The 23210-nt window shown below is 38.0% G+C and overlaps 1 protein-coding gene across 5 annotated transcripts in view; it reads left to right on the top strand.

Annotated features, from left to right (window-relative positions):
- Positions 1–23210, top strand: part of SEPT7 (septin 7) — a 71367-nt gene that overhangs the window by 5397 nt on the left and 42760 nt on the right. For 3 of the 5 annotated variants that reach the window (XM_021386223.1, XM_021386221.1, XM_021386224.1), the window contains exons 2-3: positions 8224–8228; positions 11120–11222. In XM_021386223.1, the coding sequence (XP_021241898.1) occupies positions 8224–8228; positions 11120–11222 (108 nt within the window). Of the gene's footprint in view, positions 1–1905; positions 1908–8223; positions 8229–11119; positions 11223–23210 lie in introns of all 5 variants that reach the window. The other 2 variants (XM_021386222.1, XM_021386225.1) reach the window with 1 other exon arrangement.

Raw genomic sequence — 23210 nt, 5'->3', positions numbered from 1 at the left:
TGCTAATGAAATCTATTGGCAGTGGTTTGAAGGGAAGCAATTGGGCTGTTTTCTCTGCCTGTGCAGCAGTGCCTCGTAACCATTCGTGGAGCTCGGCTTATAGGAATTGCCTGTTTGGTGTTTTTTCTTCCCCGTTCTTTTTTTGTTTCCTATCAGTTGAGCTCCCTGAAACTTTAGTATCATGGGGGGACAGAATTGATGGCAGTATCATGGTATTATCACTAGCATTAGGGCTTTCTTTAGTGATGTGCAAAGCAAAGGCCCTGACTGATGATGAATGCAGAGAATGTTGCGGTGCAGTGGGCCTTGTAGTCCTGACCAGATCCTACTGTGCTGATATCTTAACTAAATTAAGATACCAGCGTTCACTGTCATGTTGTCAAAACCAGTGATTGTGAGGTATTAGCAGCAGCTGCTGGAGAAATGTAATTTTTCTGGAAGCTTTCTGGCAGCAGAGATTTTTCTCATAGTGTGATCTTGCCGATGCACCCTGTAGTTTTTTCAAACAAGAATGCAAAACTTGGAGTTTATGACTCAGAATTTGACTTCTGGATTGCTGGCTTAAATGTAATTGAGTGGTTTCAAGTTTGGGGCAGTGAAAATTTCTAAAGTAGGGTGAGTCCAAGAAAACCATCTTTTTATTTCCTTATTTCTTTCCCTGCCTCCGGAAGAACAAAGAACTTCCTAATTGCAGTTAGTAAAGGTATACTAATAAACTAAGAGATTCAAGATTAAATTAACTTCCTGTTGGGAGGCATTGCCAGATGGTGTGAAATTAAGGTCAGAGTAATCTCTTGATCACAGGGGAAGGGGAGACATTCTGTTGTCTTCTTTGTTTTTTTTTTTTTTTTTTTTTATTCTTTTAGCATGTAGTTCAGTGAGAAGTTTCAGGAAAGAATAGTCTTCAAACTGCTGCAGCACTATTTACTGGAGCTCACTATCATCTCTACTGCTTAGTTCTGCCAAGTATTGACTTCGGTGCTCTGATTTGCAATTCTGTGGACATCTGCAGACCTGCAAGAGCGGCAGAAGGATCCTGCAGTTTGTAAGTAGCGGTGGGCAGCACTTGAACGAGACTAGGGCAAAAGCTAGAGGATGTGGTTGTCCGGTCCTTCCTTATATGTTGTGAGGTTGAGGACTTTGAACGTACAGGAACCTCCTTTTAAATCAGTTAAAGGAAAAATGCCTTAAAATGCTACAAGTACAAAACAATGCTACAGAGTCGATCCTTGAAGGGAGGAGTATGTGGGGATGTTGAGCTCCCATCCTGTAAACTATTGATTCTTACAAGCAGTTGTGGGTTTTGTTAGCAAGTTAGTTTTTCAGCTGGTTGGTGTTTGTTCCTTTTGGGTGTTGAACAGGGCATCTGTAAAAGGTCTTCAAGAATGGTTATCTTCTGAATCCTTAAACAGTTGTAATTTTCAGTAAGTAAATTCAAAATTGTATCAGTGCTTCATGTGTACCGAGTTAATGCTAGGTGAGTATTAAGGCTTGGTAATGCAGGGAAGGGAAACTGACATTTTGATTGTCCAGATGGATGCAAGAGTTGATTTTTGGAGAAGACTTTGAAAGAGATTAGGATACCGCTTCTCCAAAGAAACGTTAGCGGATGGCCTCTAACTTGGTTGTGGAATGAGTTTTGCCTGCCCCTAGTTTTGTGCCTTTGGCACCCTGCCTAGCAGTATGCCTGCAAGGCATCCAGTATTCCCTTCAGTCGAGGTGACTGTTCCAGTACATTCAATTCTTTTGATCTCTGGGTGGTAAAAATGTTCCTGGGTTTCTTGTTCTCTTGAATTGTATTCCTAGTGGTGGATCTTGGCCATGGAGTAGGCCGATGTGGTGGCCAGGTATGGAGAGGTGCAGATTCCCACTCTAACACTGAGCATTGCTAATGACGCAGCATAGCTGTCGGTTGGTATATGTATTGGGCTGTGTAATGCACAGTCTTCACAGCCAGCTTTGTTACTAATGCCAGAAGTTAAAGTAGTTGGGAAGTTGAGAAACCAGCAGATTTGATGGTGCTGATTACCAGGCCAGAGCTGTGGCTTTAGCTTGTGCAGTCTTCAGCTTTGCTCCTGAAAGAAGTTGGCTGCTGGTGGCCCAAGAGCCGTCAAATGGTTTGAAAAATGTACGCAGTGATAGCTCAGTTAAAAATGTGTTCCTTGACGTGGAAGAAGTGAAAGCAAAACTTTGGGTTTCTGGCTGCTTACTTATAGTTACAATTCATCTGTAATACACCAATTATGTATTGTAATCATCTGAAAAATTATCACTGAGGTTTAATGTTATCAGTGTGGGCCATTCTTTGCATCAGGTTGCTTCCCTGAAGGTTGCAATAGTGTGAGATCTTGAGGACAACTGTTTTACTTACAGTCTTTCTTAAACAGTAATTAAGAATTGGAGCTATCTTTCTGTGGTATCTCTCCAACTTAAGAAATAGATGGTTCAAAACAGTGCCGACAGCCTCTCGTGTCTCAAAACTTGTAATGTCTGAACTTAACACACAGACTGTTTCTATAAATTGGCATCATTCTTTAAAATGGCACCCAATTCTTATTTTGATCTCTTAGGTCTCATTAGAGTTCTTTGTATTATAAATACAGAGCTCCTTAGGCAGTGTGGAAGTAGTTTAAAAAATAGAACCCTCTAAATGCTAGTAATTTAAGAATTTCCTGAGGCACTCTTCTGAATGAGTTTGGGGGCACCTTGTAGAAGAAATGTTGAAAAGTAAAAATAAGCATGATTTTAGAGTATCATGAAAATTCAGTTTTTAATTACAAGTCTGACTTCTGTCTTTCAGTGTCATTAAAGTGTGCTGCTGTGGGAGAAATGAATGCTTCAGAAAAACACCTGACCTGCTTTAAGTGTTAGGCATCACTAATTTTCTCACAAAGATGTTTTAAATGATGACCTGTTAGTATCTTGTTAATGATGAGATACTCTCATATGTTAATTTTTCCAAAGAAATCACTTGTCTGAGACTAAAGGATCCGTTGCTTTCCAAATACTCAGTTTTCATTGTTCTGGAGTGCTGTTTTGCTGCAGCACAGAAATGCAATAAACCCTGAAAGATGACTGACAAGGACATATTTCGGAAAGCTTTAGCTCCAAGTGTCTGTCTTGGTGAAGCCCACAGGCCTTCTGCAAGTCAGAACTTGAGGCATTCAGTATAGAAACCAGCGCAGGGGAAAATAAAAGAATATTCAGAAAAACAGATGGCTTCCATATGGGAACAAGTTGCATCCACCATGTAGAAATATATGGTAAAAGCCCTTCCTCTTAGTTTCTTTAAATGAGAATTCCTGGTGTTAACAGAAACACCAGAGGTGACATACTGTAATATATCTCAGGGTTTTGGGAGCACTACGGTGTGTGAAGGTACTGGAGTATTTCTGCAAGAGTGAGCAAACTCAGCGGCTTTTCCTCAGCTGCACGCTCAAGAAATTCAAGTGGACGGGCTCGTATTGTTGCATATGTAGTGCAGGGGGCTGCCATTCCTTGCGTTGTCAACCTTGCAGCTTCCCCATGAGCCAGTTGGTCTCACCTCTGAAATCATGGTGTAGAAAAGAGGTGGGCACAAAGTGCGTGTTTGCAAATATCTTTTTCTGAGCACCTTTGTTATAATATGAGCAGTCAGATTGCGGGAATTCCCTCTTTCCGTGAAGCTGACTCCTGTGTTGGGGCAGATGTAACATGCCCTGGCTGTTGCCACTGCTTTGCCCTATGATTTGGGGTAGGAGAAAGAGGCAATCAGTGCTTGCTTTTGTAGAGTGTAGCATATAAACCATGATCTACCAACACCTGCTGAGTCCTCGTCCTGCTCTGTGTGCAGGTTCTGAAAGAGCATGTAATGTTAGCAAACCTGAAGGAACTTGAAAGCATGTTCAACATTAACTCCGGATTAAAAGTAGCAAAGGAACAAACCTGATGCATTACAGCAGGACATTTCCATGTATTTCCTAACTGTTACTGTGCATTGTTGCTTCTTCTCCAAAGTTTCCATTGCAAAGTGAGACTCCTGAGGTGGTCTCCCAAGTGAGGCAGTAACCGTCCTAGTGGCTGGTATCTTTCTTGAAGATGGCTCTTCTCAAACACTGAGCTTAACTGACTTCAGAGGAGATGAGAGCAGCGTGAGGCAAATCTGCCAGAAGGTTCCCACCACCTTATTTGACTCTGCATTTTTTTTTTTTTTTCACATCTCTTTGGGAAACTTAGGAGACAAAGGATATGGCATTTATGAAAATGAGTGCAGATTGTTCTCTTTGTTTAGTTTTTTTTTTTTTTCCTGGGAGGTTTTTATATAGAGGAATCATTCATAGCTCTTTCCAAAGTATTCTTCCTTTGCATCTCTCATCTTCAAGCCTTGGTAGAGAATAAACATTAAGTGACAGCAAAACTGAGGAGGAGGAGGTCAGGACTGGTGGTAGATAACGCCATGTGGCTGGTGCTCAGTGTGCAGCTGTTCTGACGCCAGCTCCTCTGGCTCCTTCTTGGGAGCGCTCCCTCTTTGTGCAAGTTTCCTTGCCTTCCATGTTGCATCCTACACTTGTCTGCTTGATGGCTGGCTATATTTTTTTTTATTTTAATTATATATATATATATATATTTAATTGGATGAATTAAGGTGTAGGAGTGTTCTTGTTAGATCCCTTTTGCTTTGCTTTGAGGTTTTCCACCTTTCTTTGTGGGCACATTGCCTGTAGCTCAATGGATGGATGGTGCTGTCTACTCTTTCTCATGTTTTACAGTGCAGAATTGTTTTAGGGACTCACATGTGTTTAACGCTGTTACTAAAGCGGATGATAGTGTCTGGCACAGGAAAAGAGGGAGCCTGCAGCCGGCTTACTTCACTGGTGCTGACTCAGTGACTACGCCCCGTGAGGTTTTGAGGAACAGTTTGAATTGCAACTGCAGTCACTGGAGCAGTGATTAAAGTTACTGATTATTGACTTAATCAGCTCGCTCCTAGAGACTGAAAGAGATCCTGGCTTCTTAATAGCACTTACACATTGGAAGGAGTTTCTCTTCTGGGTCCTTTTTGAGGAATTTTAATTTTTTTCTAATGTAGGCAAGACCCCAAGTTCACAGTTGGAAACCAAGCCCTCTTTTTACTAAATAAGATTTTTTGGTAGGTTTCTTCTGTCTGCAAGTGGTGCCTGCTTGAGGGAATAGTGGTGCCAATTGCCTGTCCATCTGCACTAGACTTCTACTAGACTTCTGCTATGCAGATTATGGTAGATGTTATTGACTCAGCAGGTGTTTGTTTTCAGTAGTGAAAGAAAGAACAGGTTTGTAATGGTCAGCGTAAGTTTAGCTTTACAGTTGTAGCTGATGAGTGTCCTTCCCCCCCCCCCCCCCCTTTTTAGATTCAGCATTTATTTTAAAAGTAGATCGGGCATATCTTAAAGCTTGTAAAAGCAAAGTTAAGGTACTCTCTATTGTGTAAAACAAACAAAAAACAAGTGCTGTAGGCATGTAGCAGCATCACTACCCTAAATACGGCTACCTAGAGCTCCTGTTCCAAGAACAGCTGTCAGTTGCAGAAGGTGTGGAGTTGATATCTGCCTCTGAGATGTGACAAGGCAAGACGGGGTATGTACCAACTGTATGCTTTATGAAGGCTGGAAAAAATGCAGGCTTTATCAATCTGTGGCAAGCTTTTAGGGATCTTGATGATAAAGTAACTCCTAGGGCTTCCCACAGGTTTCAGAGACTCTGAGGAACTGATGTGGAGGCTTTAAGCAACTAGCACTGTTGCGAAGGATGATTTTATTTACTTTTGTAAGTTTCCATGCTGAGTATATTTAAGGACATAGAAGTGCATAATGTGCTTTATAGAATAGTCTTTGTATAAAACTAAAAATTTGTATAGTCATTAAAATATATGAAAATATAGAAAAATATTCTTAGCATGGTGGTAAGAAATTAAATAGAAAATGTGTGGCTATAGAGCATGCAGAAATCAGTTAAAAGCTCTTCAGAGATGACTTTAGATTCATTGAAAGCAGTGTTTCACCAGAGCAGGTGAGAAGATATTGAAACTTCCAAAGCAAAAGAATTTTCAGAGCACACTGTGTATAAGGGAAACTTTCCCAATGTCTGGATGCCTGGATTACCTGGTGTGCTATTTTGTCAAGTAGTGGACCTTATGATATTACCTGAAGAATGACTTCTTTTTTTTCCTAGATATGATCAGCACAGAATAAAGAGAGAAGTAAATTGCAGAGAGTGGGCAACAACAGAGATGATAGACAGACTTGGCAGATGACAAGGAGATTAGGATTTTTTTGATTGTCATTGTTTGTAAGAAGCCTCCTAAGGTTTTGCGTCCTTTCTTTCTTCTCATCGGCCGCACAGTTAGAGCAGCTTGCTGTTGGCTGTTAATCCATTGCTTCAGATGATGGATCTAAAAGCTCCCGCTCTGCTGCTGCTTTATGTGGGCTTTGACATTTTGCTTGGGGCAAACCTCTGTTAAAATAACATTGGGTGCACTAAGTGGATGCATCAAAAGTCAGCTAAGGCCAACAGTATAATTTCTCATAGGACTTGCTTTCATTTGTGCTGTGTTAGGACAGGGATGATGAACAACGGTGAGGACTTACGTAAGAATGTTAACGGTCGCTTGATAAAAAGTGACCATTAAAATACGGTGTAGGGGAATGTAAAGCGATGGGTGCACGGACTGCTTTTTACAGTGTGATCAGAAGCGAGCTGTGAACAGCTGCTACAGCCCAGGAGCAAAGGCTTGGGGCTGTGATTCAGTTCCCCGGGGGCATCAGCTCGATACTCAGTAGTGGTCAGATGAGCAGATGGCATGTTGGGAGGAAGTAAGAAGGGAGCAGAGAACAGGAGGTGGTGTGTGGTGAGGCCATGTAGATCTGTGACTTTTTTTTGCCTCTTGGATATTGTACATAGTTCCCACTTCTTCTGTCGAGAAGATTGCAGGTCAAGGAGTGTTGCAGAAGAGCAGCGGAGGTGATCAGAAGCATGGAACTGCTGCTTCTCCTTGAAGTATGTTGGGTTATTAAGGCTGTTTCCCAACGCACATGTGCCAGGTAACTAACAGGAGGCAATTTCAAAATGAGAAAGTCCTCCATTTAACAATATGGAGTGAATCAGAGGGAGATTTTATGGCTCTGGATGCTGATAGGCTTTGAGGGGACTGCAAAAGCCAAAGGCAAGTATCCTGCTAGATAGCGAAGGAGTAAGGGAACCTCAGTACTGCTCTGAGCTAATATCCATACTGGTATAAATCTTATAGAAATAGGCTCAGAGCCTCTGGGAGTATGGAAGTAGTTAAAAATTGAATGTTAGGGCTTGGAAGCATCAGTGATTGCAATCTTAAAACTTAGTAACAAGATAATTTTTTCTCTCCTTTTTTGTATCATTGTCTTGAAACAGTCAAGCACTAGAAGATACTTAGTGGGAAAAAAACAGAAATTTGAAGAGTATTTATGTAAGGGCTTTTTTGGTTGTTATAGTTACTTTAAGCGCTGTGTTGGAGAGCTAGTGTGGATCTCTTATCACCCATAGTTAAGTGATGCTGAGAAAACGGTTAACTTGTGCACCCTGATTTTGTTCTTTATTTTCTATCTGTTCAACCAGTGTCAAAAATTGCAGTAATATTTGGAGTGAATTGACACTCTTCAGTGAACGTATGAATTGTTACAGAAATACAAAAACCTTGGAGATATTTATAGTGATGATGACTTTGATCTTTGTACCTTTTCCACTTCTAAAAAATAACATGCAGTAGCATGGTGAAATGGGATTGCATATTGTGGTGAGCACCTATGAAGAAAACAAATGCCCTTGAGTCTTGAGGGTTCAGATAGCATATGCTAATTGAAAGCACACTGAACAACTAGAATAAAAAGGACTATTGAATAACTGCTTGTATTGGAAAGTGGTATGAAGGTTGTTTAGCTCACTATCATGAGATGAAGCTGTCTCTATAAACCAGACTAAATCACCGTTTCATAACACTGTGCACTAAGCATTCTAGATTAAAAGAATAGTGAGTAACTTTGTTGATCAAATGTAAGTAACTTTTTCTTTTTCTTTCTCTCCTCGCGCTACCTGTTTCTCTTCCTGGATTGCTGCTGGACCTGTGTGGGCTCCTTGTTGCAATGGCTCAAATTCATCGTTTCACTGGACTACTTTTGGATGTATTCTGTCAATGTCTTCAACACTGGAAATGATGGAAATGTGTTGTTTACAAAGTAGCTGTAAGTATTACTTTGGTATAAAGACATATTGCAACTTTTGTGCAAACGCAGTAAATGTTAAGGCTTTAGTAAGTGAATTGAAACTGAGGTGGGTGAAAGTCAGGAAGGGATGGAAGTTAAGGAGACCCTCTGGTAAGTATTGGAAACAAAAAATCCTGCCATGCACAACGATCCGTACAGTGGAAGCTAATGCTTCAACAACAACAAAAAAGTAATAATAACTTATTTTAAAAGTTGTTGGAGGAATTTAAGAAATTTGATTCCTCCTATTTTTTGGTTTGTTTAGAAGTAGAAGGTGTACGAACAAATGTGATCTTTTCCAAGTCAGTACGGTGAAAGAGCCAATTTTAGTTGATGTTGGCTTGCCAGAAACGGGAATTTGGCAACTGATTTTGGTTTTTAAAAAGGCTCTTTCCTGTTGATGGAATATAAGTCCTTGAGTTAAACATGGCATTCATTCCAGATTTGACACTTCATACATCCTTTTGTTTAGTGGCATCTGTATTTTGTTTAAATTAAAACAAATTGTGAATGTAAGCATTATACATCCGCTTAACAGAGCAAACAAGCTGGAAGTTGCTGTCTAGTCTTGTTTAGCATTTCATTCTCGGCTTTCTTCAAATTCTTAGTAGTAAAACTATTCCAAAGAGTTTACAACTCTTTGTAAAGGGGAAGGAAAGAAAATAAGAATAACGTAATCAAAACAACAGTGATATTTCTTTTGCTTAAGAATAACTTTAATATTATCTAGGGGCAAAAAAACAAGGGCATGAGGTGTTTCTGGTAAGAATGGCTTACGTTAAAAAGTATATGGAAATTGACAAGTAGAACTATAAGGAGTGTCTGAATACGATTAAGTATTCTATATCTTGTAGGATGAATAGCAATTACATATATTTAATAGTTATTAAGGACTTCCCCTATTGAGGAACTTTTTCAAAACTTAAAGAACATCCAACTATGTGTGGGTTATTATCCCTGAAGCACTGGCTCCTGTTTAGCTTGTTAGAATGTAGCAGATTATATTTCTCACACGTTGTAGTAATAGATCAGAAAAATAAAACAGTCCTTGAATTAATAAAACTTTAAAAAATTAGCCAAGAACTTAAATTTTCTGAAACTTTTCAGATGAGCCTTGTGTTGCACCTAAGGCTGAACTGAAACAAAAGGCATCTTAGAATTTGATGACAAAAGGCAAAAGTCACACATTTGGAGTACTAGCATTTGTTCCTGCGTGTGTTTGAACTTGAAGCTATGCTACCTAGCTTTAGCAGGCTGTCATTAAATATTCCTCTCTTATTCTGTATGAATTAACTAAAAGACACCACCTTTTTAAAAATGGAAAGACAGTTAATGCGTTATCACTAAATGAGAGCTGATAATCGTTTAGTATTAGGATTAAATCTTCCTTTTCTACGTAGGTCAGCTAAATTCAGCCTCTTCAGATTTACTTATTACACTGATGCCATCACCAAATCTATGTTTTATAGTGTTGTAGCCTTGATTGAGAATAATGTTTTCTCTGCCAAATGGAGATATCAGTTATGTCAGTTTAAACAAAATTAATTAATTGACTAGTGCCTTGGGATGGCAAATAAGCTAGTTCTTATGGCATTACGTGCGCTGAAAAAAGGTAGCATTTTTCTATACTTGCAAGGAATGTTTGCTTTAATTAAAAAACATTTTCTTTTGAACTATAGGAGTTACTACTGTAAATGAGTTATTTTCCTGTTTATTTCGGTATTTAGAAAAAACATCCAAATGAACATGAGTCAACCATGTACAAATTTAAATCAACCATACTCCATCCCATACAGTCAAGTTCTAAGGCAGTAGTGCCTGTAGTAGAACAGATTTGTGTGTGGGTTTTTATAGAATCTCTGTCCTATTGAAGCTAGTCTTGGAGAGAAGAATTCAAATTGGCAAACAGTGCTTCAACTCTGGATGTGTGTAACTGTTAAACTCTGAAACTGAGGCAGTATCAAGTCACATTATGTCCAACCGAAGATGACAGAATCTACTGTTTTAAAGCCATTGTTCCATATAAAACAGTATACTGTGTTGCTTTCAGTAGACAATTGTGTCAGAAGTATTTTCACCTTTTCTGTAAAAGAGCTAAATTGTTGTGTCTCATAAGAAGGTTTGCAGACCATTTTCATCATCAAACACATTTCTAGGGTTCTACTAGAAGAAGGATTTAAAAGTAACATGGCTGATGTCTGGAGGATTGCCAGGTCTCGTACAGTGAGGGAGCAGCATTTTAAGTACCTCCAGCATTTTCATTTTTGTGGTGAGAAAGAATAATGGCTAGCATCCAAAATTCTCATCTCTTTTCATAGTAGGCAATATTATGAATGACTTCTTCACAGTAAAAAGCAGCTGAAGTTTTACATTTGTTAAGGGTTTGTTGTAATGTGTGCTGCATTTTCAAATGCTGGGCATAGATTTACCACAAAGGGATTAATAAGGGCCTCCAGCTGTGCGCTGCAGAGGAAGAGTGCATCAAGTTAGTCCCAAAAATAGTGGGGCAGTACCACCATGACTCACAAGAATACACTCCTACAACTTGCCTGTGTTTCAAATGAGTTTTGGAGCAAAGTTTTTAATGTTTGTACTTGTACACTATTGTGCTTGCACAGTCATAATGTGGTTATTGTACTTGCTCAAAATTGCTGTTAACATTGCTGGCTTTCTGTGCCAGGCTTTCCAGCTATCCAGTGGAAAAAAAATAATTTTTCCTTTTTATTGCTGTAGTATATTGCACTGTCTTTGATGTAGACAGCTTAGGATGTTGAGAGGTAGGCTAGACCTCGCCTTTTTGGTTTCTAAGAAAATACAAGCCCAGTAAGAAGTTGGAAGCTTTTAAAACTTGTGAATATCTCTTGTCTTAGCAACAGAAGAACCTTGAAGGATATGTGGGGTTTGCGAATCTTCCAAATCAAGTTTACCGGAAGTCTGTGAAGAGAGGATTTGAGTTCACGCTCATGGTAGTAGGTAAGTTTCTTTATGCATTGAGTAGTAATCACGGGATGTTGACATAGTTCTTAAAATTTAACATGATGATGTAAATGTATTTTTATGGCCTTTTGAGAAAATAAGCATCTTTGTCTTCTTGAGCGTTAGATCTAGAGTGTTCGAAATGAACATGTCTCATGCAAGAAGAGAAGGCAGAAAATAAAGAATAAGAACTATATAGTTTATATAATTTGAGAAAAAAGGCTGATGTGGGTCAAGTCTAAAGTAGACTTGCATGAATCACAGAATAGAAGGAATTTGAGCTCATATTTTCATCTGAATAAAAATTGAACTGCTTTTACAATGGTGAATGCAGCATGAGAATCTGGGATCGAAAAGCAGAGTTAGATCCTACCATTTGGCCAGATCCAGTGTATCCTGTGTTTCTGTGGCCACAAAGCTGTGGTACAAAATCAAAGCCTTAATTTAAACAAACCTTTCTAGTTTGTATGGTTGCAAGGAAAACCAAATGTAAACAGTGGGTTCCCTATGGACTGCAGGCAATTTGAAACTGTAGTTGGTATGGATGAGAAGTGCTGGACATAATGGTTCATTTAGGTGTCAGTGATCACCCAAATTGTTATCTGTCCTGATAAGACATCTGATTTCCCTTTTATTCTGTAACTGAATATTTGTATGCTAGTCGATCATCATTACAGTTTGGTACTGAAGCATATGTACTGGTTATGTAATTCAATTTTGTCGTGCTAATGGTCAAAACAACACAAAATAATTTTGTAATAGCCATCTGTCTCTTCCTTGATGCCTGCCTTTGTCTTTTGTAATTTGGATAGCTGTAATGCTTTGTTTTTGTCATCAATACAATGGACATACTGTGCAGTCATCATGTACATGTTACATAAAAATACTGTTGACAAAGTTAGAAACCAAGGTCAAATTGGTGAATACTTGTAGTTCAGTTATTTTCTTTTGATTATGAAGTGAACATTTTTAAAATTTGAGGTTGTTTGTTTTTGTTTTTTTTTTTACAAAGGGACTTGTAGTTCCAAAATAATCTAGCATCCATCTACATAATTCATTTGTTACAGAAATCTACCGTTTTGAATAAAATTTGGATTTCTGCTCTTGGGAACTGGTGGGTGGGAAGGAAAAACTGTTCTCAAGTTTTAGCCAAAATGGACTATGATTTGCTCTTCAATGTTTCATTCTTGCTAGAATCAAGTCACTTAAAGCACAAATAATAGACATACTCCTATATTAGAATAGTAGGAAGTTGGTAAATGTAAATTTGTGTTCTTGCTTTTGTCTGTAGTGCAGTCTAATGCAGTTGCATTTAGGGAAACAGTAGAAAATGGTGTCCTTTGAGAAGAAAAGTTAGTCCAGAATTTGATGGAAAATAAGATCTTGACCAGAAAATGTTGTTACTACTATTATGTTTAGTATTATTTTTGTATATAGTATTAAAACTTAATTTCATTTGTAAACAAATTTGTTACCTTGTCTGCAGGCTTATTCAGGAAATTGTCAGTAGTTTTCTAAATTTGAATGTTGAATTTTACCATACCTCAAGTACAGAAGGTCTGTATTTGGACATGAGTGTTGCAACCAAATGATACGTGATCTTTTCATACTAATATCTTGTACATGTGAGAGGGTATTTTTGGGTGGGAAATTTCAGGGTAATGCATGTGGTGCCGAAAAGATGCATCCGTTTTAAGTACGAACATGAGATAGTTTGCATTTTACTGAATACTTGCTTGTAAACGTTGAACTCTAATGTGCAATTTAATTCTTGTAATTAACTATTGCTGCGTTCATGCTTTGAGGCACTGTACACTATTGTGGGTTTGCAGTCTTGCAGCAAGATAAAATTTTATCTTGCAGCAAGATAAAATTTGGTAATAGTTACTGGAATTATCTATTCCATATCTGCTGGTTCTGCTTTATATACAGCTACTTCAATATCAGTAAGTTATCTGTTTGTTCTGAAGTGAAAAATTCTGTTAAACAGATCCAAGGAAGAGCTCATGTTTGGGATCTGCCATCTCTGTATCCAGCAGTTTCAGGTGCTTGTGAGGTTGGAATATGCAGCTAATGCATTTCTTTAGGTACTATTTTCTAGTTGTTCATCTAATCTGGGATTATCAATACGATTTACAGAATTTATATAGCAAGACGTGGCTTCTGTGCCTTGAAATCTGTTGTATAAAAAGTCGTTGGATTGGTGTTTTGGAGGGACTTACTGGTATAGTTAGTTGTACAGCTACACTGTTGTAGAAACACTTGAACTTTCAGTTTAACCCTGTATTACATTTTTCACTGAAAAGGTATTAAACACAGTATCCATCAAATCTAAAGTTCTTGTTCCAATAAGAAATTTGTCAGGGGGGTCAGTTTTACAGATTCTGTCCAGTACGTAAAATGTGAACGTACTCCGTCATGCATGCAGTGAAGCCACGTTGCTTCCTGTGTTTCTGCTGGGCATGTCACGTTGGAGAATTTGAAAACTGAGTGAACATAAGGCCCAGTGGTTGTGAAGAACCTAGCATGTGTTTTGTGGAGCAGATTCAGGATGCAGATGCTCCTTGTTGGAGCTGCTGGATGGTGTTTGGGGACATAGCCTTGGAAAGGGCTCCATTTCAGTCATGTGGGACACCATGCTCTCCTGTAATTTGGTCCAAGTCTGGACTTGGTGCAATGAGCCTATTACTAGTGAAGTATTTCCTGGAAGTACAGTTGCTAACTCTCAAGTGTTCTGGTGTTTACATTAAATGTAACTAAAAGGTGATATGTTTATGGAATACATATAAACAGCTGGTGTTAAAATATCCTTTTCACGTTTTTCCTCTAAATTCAGTTTTCCTTTGGTAGTGTTTCTAAAATTTTCTTCAGAAACTGAGGACTGAGATAACCCTTATTTTTCCTACGTGTCTGGTTGTGATTTGGATGCTGTTTTGTGTTTAAAACCTTTATGGGATCATTGATTCTGTATTAGATGTACTCTAAGAGGCTAATCAGCATTTCAAATAATGCTGTTTCTGACATTACTTGCATTTGTAGAATGAACACAAAGTGCCTTTTCTTAGGATAGGGTGTCAAGCAGGCAGAAATGGGCACTGAAAGTTTAAACCCTGATGCTTTCCAAAGAAGACTTTCAAATGATGTTTTAAAACAACTAATTCTGCATCTTGCATATTTAAATCTCACCAGTGGAAGAATTGTCAACTTAGTCTCTGCAGGCTGTTTTCTAGATAACCCTTTGTAATCTCTTCAAATATAGGATAGTTGCTGAAAGATTTGAGGATCCAAGATAAATACGTGGTCTGTGTGAAATCAAGATTGTAGTCTCTGTACTTCTGCTTTTTTTTTTTTCTTTTTGAGGAAAGTACCTGCCAAAGTCAGACTCACAAGAAAATTTCCAGAAATGATGCAATGGTAGTTCGTAGCTCACAGTTGAAGAAAATCTTAACTGTGAATTTATGGTATTTTGCTTATTGATATAATTATAGTTATTTAAGTAGCAGATGTGGTGTTTTGTTTTTCTCTTTATTTTTTTGTTTCTTTTTGTTTCAGTGTAATGAGAGATGTGGAACAAATAGTTTCTTTTTGCTCTCTTTCTTCAAAGCACCGAATCAGGAAATCCCTCTTCAGTTGTTCCTGTGCAGAAATAATGCTGGTAACACGTGATTTGAACTCATGGCCAAGAAGATACAAAGTCATAATTTGTTTTAAAATTCTTTTACCTCTAGTCTTTAGGTACTTCAGCTTAATTATTTGAGGTGCCTTTTCCCAGAGCAGTGTGCTCTGAGGTATTTGAGTTTAATGACACTTTCTAGAGGTTGGACTTTTAAATTTTGTTGGAGAAAACTCATCTGATTCAGAACCCTGTACAGGCAAATGACTTTGCAGAGGACCTTTCTACTCAGTTCCTATTTCTTGACCAGCTGTTTCATGGCTTTGACTCTGAAAGCTGCTTTGAAACCTTTCTTGTAGCAAATTGTCTGTTTTGTTTTCTAATTGTTGCCTTAGTCTTGTAGATCACCTGTGGATTACAACTTAAAGGAAAATGCCATACTGTACTGTGATGGTGTTTTGTTTGTAATTATATACAAGCACTAAAATGTTTTGGTTTAAGCACTGCTTTTTGACTTGGACACAGACGGAAAGGCTGTTTTTTGAGGACTTAAAGTGACGATGCCTTTACTGATCCCTGAAGAAGACTTTGACTGGTATAATAATAGTATTTGCTGATGATGGATCGTATTCTGATGAGAATTACCCTTCTGTTCGCTTTCTGATGTGGTTTTATCAGGCCAGCAAGTGTACCAGCAGCCTGAGATGCTTGTGCTTGTTCTTTGCTGATGCGATACCCTTCCTTCCCAGCTGTGCTTTACAGCTGGAATAAAACCCATCCAGCAAGTGGCAGGATAGGAAGAATAATTAAGTGAAAAATAACATGTGGATAGACAGTACCCCCTTGAGGATGTTTCCTATCATCGTTGATCTGCTGTGTTTTGAAATATTCTTAAATAAGGCTTATATGTCGTTTCTACTACTATAGTATCCAACTACGTGTTTGGGCTTTGATATCTTCTTTCTGTTTGACTTCCTAGGAGTAGTGAACAAATTGTTGAGTATTCAATACAGGCATTCTATTGCCAGGATTGTGAGGCTTCATTGAGGTACAGAAATGAGAAAGGTCTCTGGAAAATTATTTGTCCTAAGAAATTTGTCCAACGTTGCAGTGGTGGTCTCTTCAGAATGTTAAAAGGTGTAGCTAAATGCTTGCATGTAATGGATGAAACTCCTGTCCCACCTTGAAGCAAAACATGTTGAACTCAGGAGAACTTGCAGATGTAAAAGTGAAAGGTAGAGAAAATCGATGGAGCATGGTTCGGAGCCAGGGTATTCCTAGAGATAATACATTCCTTGGAAATGATTTCTGTTGATGGAGTAACGCCTCACTAGCTTCCATGTCACTGCTTTTTGTGGAAATAACTCAATCAGGGTTTTTTTGAGAAGGGAGAACAGATGAACTCTGAAGATCCTCCTGTGGAATAGAAGACCGTACCGCTTCATTATGTGAAAGGTCACTAATCTGGGTTTACTAGCCTGTGCTGCACACTCTTCCACTGAAATACTTCTAGGTGTGAACTTGAAGTGTTCGTTCATGCAGCTGCTTGCCTTCGAATAGGTCTTGCCTCATCCTCTTTTTTTTTTTCTTTTTCCTTTTTTTTTTGTGGTGCAGTGAAACCCAGACATTTGCAGTGTGTTTGCTCTTCTCACCTCTTTTGTAGTACTTTGCCTGTTCCTTTTCTGGTGCTATGGTAAGACCAGAACCTGATGGAGGAAGAGAAACTTTCTACACTATATTATTGTTGAAATCTAGTGTTGCTGAAAGTCAGTGTAAATATTTAAGCTTGTCTAGAAACCATTGTTCTTCAAGTACTCACAAGTTGCTCATAGCATTGTTTTTCTTAATCCGTAATGGAAAAATAAAAAAAACAACACTTTTTTCAACCTATTTTTGTTAAGCTCCTTCTAAGCCTTTCCTATACTCGCTGTGCAATAGCTTAGGCTTGCACATAAGAGTGCTTAGAGACTATAAGAGCTAAGTAGTGAAACTGGTATTTAAAGTGATTGCTCTTCAATTCTCGATTTCTTTAAATTAGTAATTTCCGACAGTAGTTGGAGTTGTAGTGCTCACCGTGCAGCTTTCAAATAGCCTTTTGGTTTTTATTTTCTTTATTTACTGTTGGGATGCCGTGTTCTCTGAGTAGATTGCGTGAAAGCCAACTCCAGCATGGCATCTCTTCCTGGATGCCCAAGCTAAGGGCAGGTACATTTGGTACTTTTGCTTGCATTTGTCAAGTATGGAACTATGTGACTATAGAGACCTGATGACTAACTCTATGTGCTACATATTATTATATTAAAATATTGTTTTGAGAGGTAAGGAGGCACCTAAGGAAAGGTTTTATGAAACCCTGCTGGGTATATTTAAACTAAATTGAATATTTTCTTGCTATGGCAGCATTTTGGTCAAAGCCTAATTTCTGTTGTACTTCTTGTTTGTTTGCTTCCTGACAAGGGTTTTGAGGGAAGAGACGCCTCCATCTAACTATGTGGCTGTGAGCTCAGCATTTGGCAGAAAGCTGCCTGTAACCCATTTGGCTTTTATTTATTTAAATAAATGATAATTATTTTTAAAACATTTTCTCCTGTTCGACATTTCATTTCCTTGTCAGTCTCTTACCATGTTATGAATTCTTTCACTTCTATCCGTATTTAAAATTGGATTTCTAATAAATGGATCCAGGGAATTTCATGAAAACCTGCTGAGATACTGTGCTGTACACTGTGTAGGTGCCATCTTCTCTGTCTTTTTAAGCTTTGTGGAGTTTTTCAGTATATAATTAACCTTTTCCTAGTGCTAGTTGTTTTCAAGTCCTTTGTAACCTTTTCCATATTTGTAGATAAATATTTTTCTTTAGGTTGTACTCATTATGTTAGGTCACCATTTTTTTTCCATATTATTTCTACTAAAAAGTTTTCCTTGGTGATTTTATGCATCTGTATGTGTGTGCATGTACACAAACATGCGTGCCGGTATTTCATGTTACCGTAATTTTGTTTGTTGTGGTGAGATGAGCATTTGAATCTGGTTCTCGTTCCTGTTGGTTACAGGTTTTTAAACTACAATTTAACTGAAATGAATGAAGCCGGGCTTTTTAGACTTAACCATCATTGCGTGATGTTTTAGTCAAGCTATCGCAGATAACTGGATGCAGTGGTGTTTAGTGTAACAAGTAGATTTAAATGTGCCTTAAAGAAAAATACCTTACTGGTGGATATGTGCGGCTTCTGAAGTTGTTTTTCAGGTGGCTGACATTTGATTCTACCCTCAAAATCCATCAGATGGTCCTGAGCTCTTGCGGTGTACTGGTAGAGTATGGTCTAAATGTTGCCCATCTTGTAAGTAACAATGTGTTAGAATGCTGTGTGGTTAGTATTGTTTCCCGTAGCCTCGGATTATCAGTTACTGTTGGACTGCTTTTGGGATCGTCATTGCCACAAACCTGGGGGGAGGTTCAAAGCAGAAGTCTTTTTTTCTTTTTCTAGAAGGTAAACGTGCTGTATGGGTTGAAAATAGCCCAACTCTTCTTGTCGACTGTACGTGTTAGACTTGCTTGCTGTATCAAGAAATGCAGCAAACTTCATAAATGAATAGGTTAACCTTGTGACCAAAGTGATATTCTTGGATGGAGTATTTGCGGTCTAAACTTCCAATTGTAGTAAATCCACAGTGCCCTGTTAAATGTGAGTCTTCTGATCTGCAGTATCCGTGTTTTCCCCTGGGCTAATTTTGCAAGACCCAGCTCAGATCTTCACTGTGACTGCATTCAAAGCTGTTAAGTTTTGTTTGTTTCTCCAGTGACTGTTTAATGTGGCTGTTGCACGTGTTTTAGGTGCTTTTCAATGGAGCTTCTAAGCATGTTTACTGATGAGTTAGAGTTTTTATCCCACTCCTGTCTAGAATTATTTTTATTAAAGAGAATGAACATATTCTAAGAAAATTTTCTCTTTGCTTCTGTTCTGGTGCTATCATAGTCTGTTTTCTCCATTTCTTCATTTACCATAGTATGATACCTAAGCCAGAGTATTTAGGTTTATCAGTGCTTAAAGGAAGTCAAAGGCTGTTAAAGTTGACTGTAATGTCAGATTAATTTTTGTGTTTGGATTCTTGTTGACCTTTACTTCCATCCCTGCTTTTCAATTTAGCTTATTTTATTACTTGTACTGAAAATGCAAATGTGAGAACTCTTAAACTCTATTTTGAAATGGTGATGGGTTTCTGGCATTGCGTTAATGTAAAGTTTATAATGTGTGTCATGGTGTCATTCAACATACTTCAGGCTTAACAGAAAGAAGGAACTAAGATTTTTTTGGGGGGGAGGGGCTGGGCCTGACTTTCTAATTTCGCAAGCAGTCTTAGCTTAGTGTTCGTCATTGATGAGGCTTTGAGCCAGAAGTTATGCTGACGACTTATAACAAAACTTGGAATGTGTCAAAGCTAATGCAATGTACATCATTCAGATATTTCCATGAGCGAAAACTACGTGTTTTTTGTGGTGCAGATGGTTCCCTGGAAAGGCAAAAATAGTCTGTGGTTAATGAGAGCTAGACTGTTGGCCTCACTCAGAATGAAAAGAAAGATGTGAAGGACCCAAATAAATGAAACAGGGTAGGGGCAGCAAGTCAGTTGTGCAGCACCTGGCTGTGGTGTTGTATTTGGGGCACACGAAGCTGTGCTGCTTTCTGTGGAAGGTGACTGCTTGGTTGCTTGTAAAGAATCCAAAACGTTCCCAGAGGACTCTAGAACTGTAAGCTGCAGTTCTCTTGAAAATAGCAATTTTGCAGTCTAAAGTCGTCATCTGTTAGGTTTTGAATTTATGGGCTGATCCTGAATTTCAGGTCTGTTTTCTATAGATAGAGGTAGGCAGTTGTATAGTAAATCAGTGTCTGATGACAGTTACTGGAATGTTTGTGGAGCACTTTCCAGAAGAGACCAGCAAGCACTGTGTTGAAGTGAAAAACTGTAAAACAAACCACTGCTGAAAAATGTGATTATCACATAAGCAGTTGATGACACTTGATAAGCTGAATTGGCACAGACTCAAGCAACAATTGGTTTTTATTGCTACCTTGATCCACATTGTCCTTTTTTTTTTTTTACTATAGAAATAACATTTTGTGTTGAAAAACATGCTGGGGAACTGTGTGTTTTAGAAGTAAGTGAAAACTATTGTTTGTTCTGATACTTTGCATCTTACTGTAATTGATCTGTTCTTAGCTAAGATCTGGGGATTTATTTTTTTTTATGCTGAACATTACTTGCCTGTGACACAACAGAACATTTTGTTGTTTCACTGTGATGGAAAGATTGTCAAGGATCTGCTTTTTGCCATTCAGAATAACAATTCACAAAGTTAAACAGTTTTGAACTATTGTCCCAAATGTAACGGGAGACATATTCTGACATTTGTTACAAATGAGGTAATCTCAAGAGTATTCTGAAGTTCTTTTGTGGTTGACTGATGATACAGTATTCTAGTAAAGAGCTAGTTGAGTTTTCATGTATAGATATCTCCTCAAACACTATGGTAAAAATCTGTATTGCATTCAATTTGTATCTGTGTTAAACCGTAATCTATTAATTTCCTTTCATGTCTACGTCATCTTCCCATGAGGAGACTTTGTTTGAGTTTGTCCTGCAGAGTTGAAAGGGAGATACCGATTTTCTGAGTAAACTTCTGTGTTTGTCTTGAAAGTCAGCAATTCTTTTACCATCTGTTCGTGCTTGGTGAAGGTATGAGAAAGTTTACTGTCTGTTTCCTGTTATTTTTTCTTCACTGCTTTCCTTACTAGCTATTTAGATTTTCTGTTGATAAAGCAGGTTTTTTTTTTTAAAACCCCTAGAAAATGCTTTGTAACAAATAAGTCTGTCAAAGAACCCTTTGAGCAATTCAGATAATAAATACCCTGCTGTAAAAATAGCATTGTCTCCATATATAGGATGGCACTGGTTAGTCTTGGAAGGAGCTCTTCTAAGGATCTGAGGATGAGCTTGCACTGATCATCAATTTGCTTAGGTCTTGCATAATATGTGGGTGTTTTTTTTTCCTTAATGACGTGCGCAGAGGTTAGAAACATAAAACACAATATTAGAATTTAATTGTAATTAGGGATATTTACCTTCTCAGCTTGTTACATTTTGGTTGCAGGATTCCTGTATCTTAGGCTTCTGGCAAAAGACTGGAGAAACGTACAAACCTCTGAAATGGTAATTCAGGTTTGTGGTGAACCTTTCTTCCTTGCTTCCAGCAAGAAATCCAGAATTAGAAAATAAACAATATCAGCTTTTTGTAGACATTTAGTATGTGGAGCTTCTTGCCGAAGATAACTTTGTTAGCATGATTCTTCTCATATGGTAAGAAATAGTGCTGAACAAAATGCTAACCACCTTTTTTCCATGTACTCTGAAGCCTGTGCGAGGCAGCTAATGAAGTGGTTAGCCTGAGGAAGAAAAAGACATCCTCTTGTCCTACGCCTCATATATGTTTCACAGCACTAGCTTTTGTGGCCAGTTTGTGAGCTTTAGGGAAACCCTGATGATGCCAGAGCTCGAAGAGCATGATTGTGCCTACAGCCTCATTGCCTGCTATACCTAATCTCTTCCTGTATGTAGGTATCTGGATTGATGAGGATAGCTTTTTGTATTTACTTATTCCATCGTGGCCTTACAAAACTTTTCCATTTGTAGCTTATTGTAGTCTGGGGTGCTCAGAGTACATAGGACTTGTATTTAAACAGTTATTTCAAGGTTATGTTTTGTCTCTTAGTTCTTCCTGAGCAACTGAAGCTAATAAATGAAAACTATTACCACTGCAGGGAAAGGTCTTCTGTTAGGGATTTTGCAAAATCTGTGTTCTTTGAATTTAGTTTTGCTACAAAACAGATAGGATTTGATGAAATAATGCACATTACTTAGGAATGCCATTAGCAGGTTAAGTTGGTCTGTTAGTTGGAAAACTAAATAATAAATGAACACTGTCTTTCTCAAATATGTAGTTCTTGTTCTGCGCACTTGTATCCTTTTACCAAATGCCTTACGGTTTTTATGCTCTTTAATGATGAGGTTGCTCTACTGATTGCAAACAAATGAGTTGAGACTGGATAATCGGACTAGATTTTAGTCTTGGATGTCCCTTAAATTGCAACATATTGGCTTAAATTATCACAGCTCTTCCAGTTTGTGCAGCAAATAAAAGGATGTGGCTTTTACTTATTATATATGCTGTTAGACTGTGGTTTGAACTGAAGACGGTATTTTTCTCACATTTTTATTTGACAGAATTTATCTGCTTTCGTTGATAGATGTCAAATGGCAAGCATTCAAATAACGGAATAAAATAAAACTGACTCAGCAATTGCTTCATGAATTTTGCAGATACTCAGACTGCTTGAGGTTCTACTTAAAAAAAAAAATATGCTTGTGCTTTAAGGAACAACAGAAATACTTGTTCTTCAGCCGATAACAAAACATTTTATGTATCTGTTTAATGAGGAGTTGAGACCTGCGAGTTCAAAACATCTATTACGGTGTACAGACTGACACCTCAGCTTTGTGTTGTGTGTATATATATATAATGTTTGCTCTTGGTTTTGGTACTCTTTATGAATTTTATATTTTCATTTATGTTTAAAGAAAACAAAACAAAAAACAGATGTAATTTTGTAGCAGAAATAATTTGCCTTTGGAGCACAGCGTAAAATATTACATTTGTCTTTTCTAGTGCCTATTAAGTTGTGTTAGGTGGTAACCGAGACCAGGCAAGCATACAGTTAGAGGGATATATAGAAAGCAGAGAAAATGGAAAGGAGGACCAGCATTATGATGGTAGTTGAAATCATGATGTGATGCTGATTATTTAACCGAAGTTTAAATGGGATTATTTCAGAGAGAAACTAGCATTCAATTAGATTGCATCTAATGGTAGTTCTTACATGAATGAGACTGACTTTCAGTATGCAAAGCTCTGACAAATTTGTCCACATTGATCATTTTAATAAATGTAACAGTTTTTATGTTTTGTTGTTCTTTTCTTGCTTGCATGTTGGTAAGTGGATTTGTTTGGATATATCTATCTAAGGTTAGGTTATCTTCAACTTGCTGAATTGCAAAATAAGCGCTCGGGGCCTACCCTTTAAGTCATGAATAGATACAGTCTGCGTTTTGCCCCGCTTCGGGAGGCATTTCATTGCCTGTTCACGTTTCATAATTGCCATTGTGCTGTTTATGCTGGTGCTCTGTGGAATTGGCCCCCTTGAAATCTCCCTCTTCTCCCAGATTAAGTGGTTAAAGGCTTAATTTGCATTTTCATCCATATATCTGGCTGTGAAAACGTCTAATTTTCCGGATTTGTTATCCAGTTCACATGTTCT

This window comes from Numida meleagris, chromosome 2 (genome assembly GCF_002078875.1).
Source record: "Numida meleagris isolate 19003 breed g44 Domestic line chromosome 2, NumMel1.0, whole genome shotgun sequence".
NCBI classification, from domain to species: Eukaryota; Metazoa; Chordata; class Aves; order Galliformes; family Numididae; genus Numida; species Numida meleagris.
This window is presented reverse-complemented; position numbering and strand designations above follow the sequence as displayed.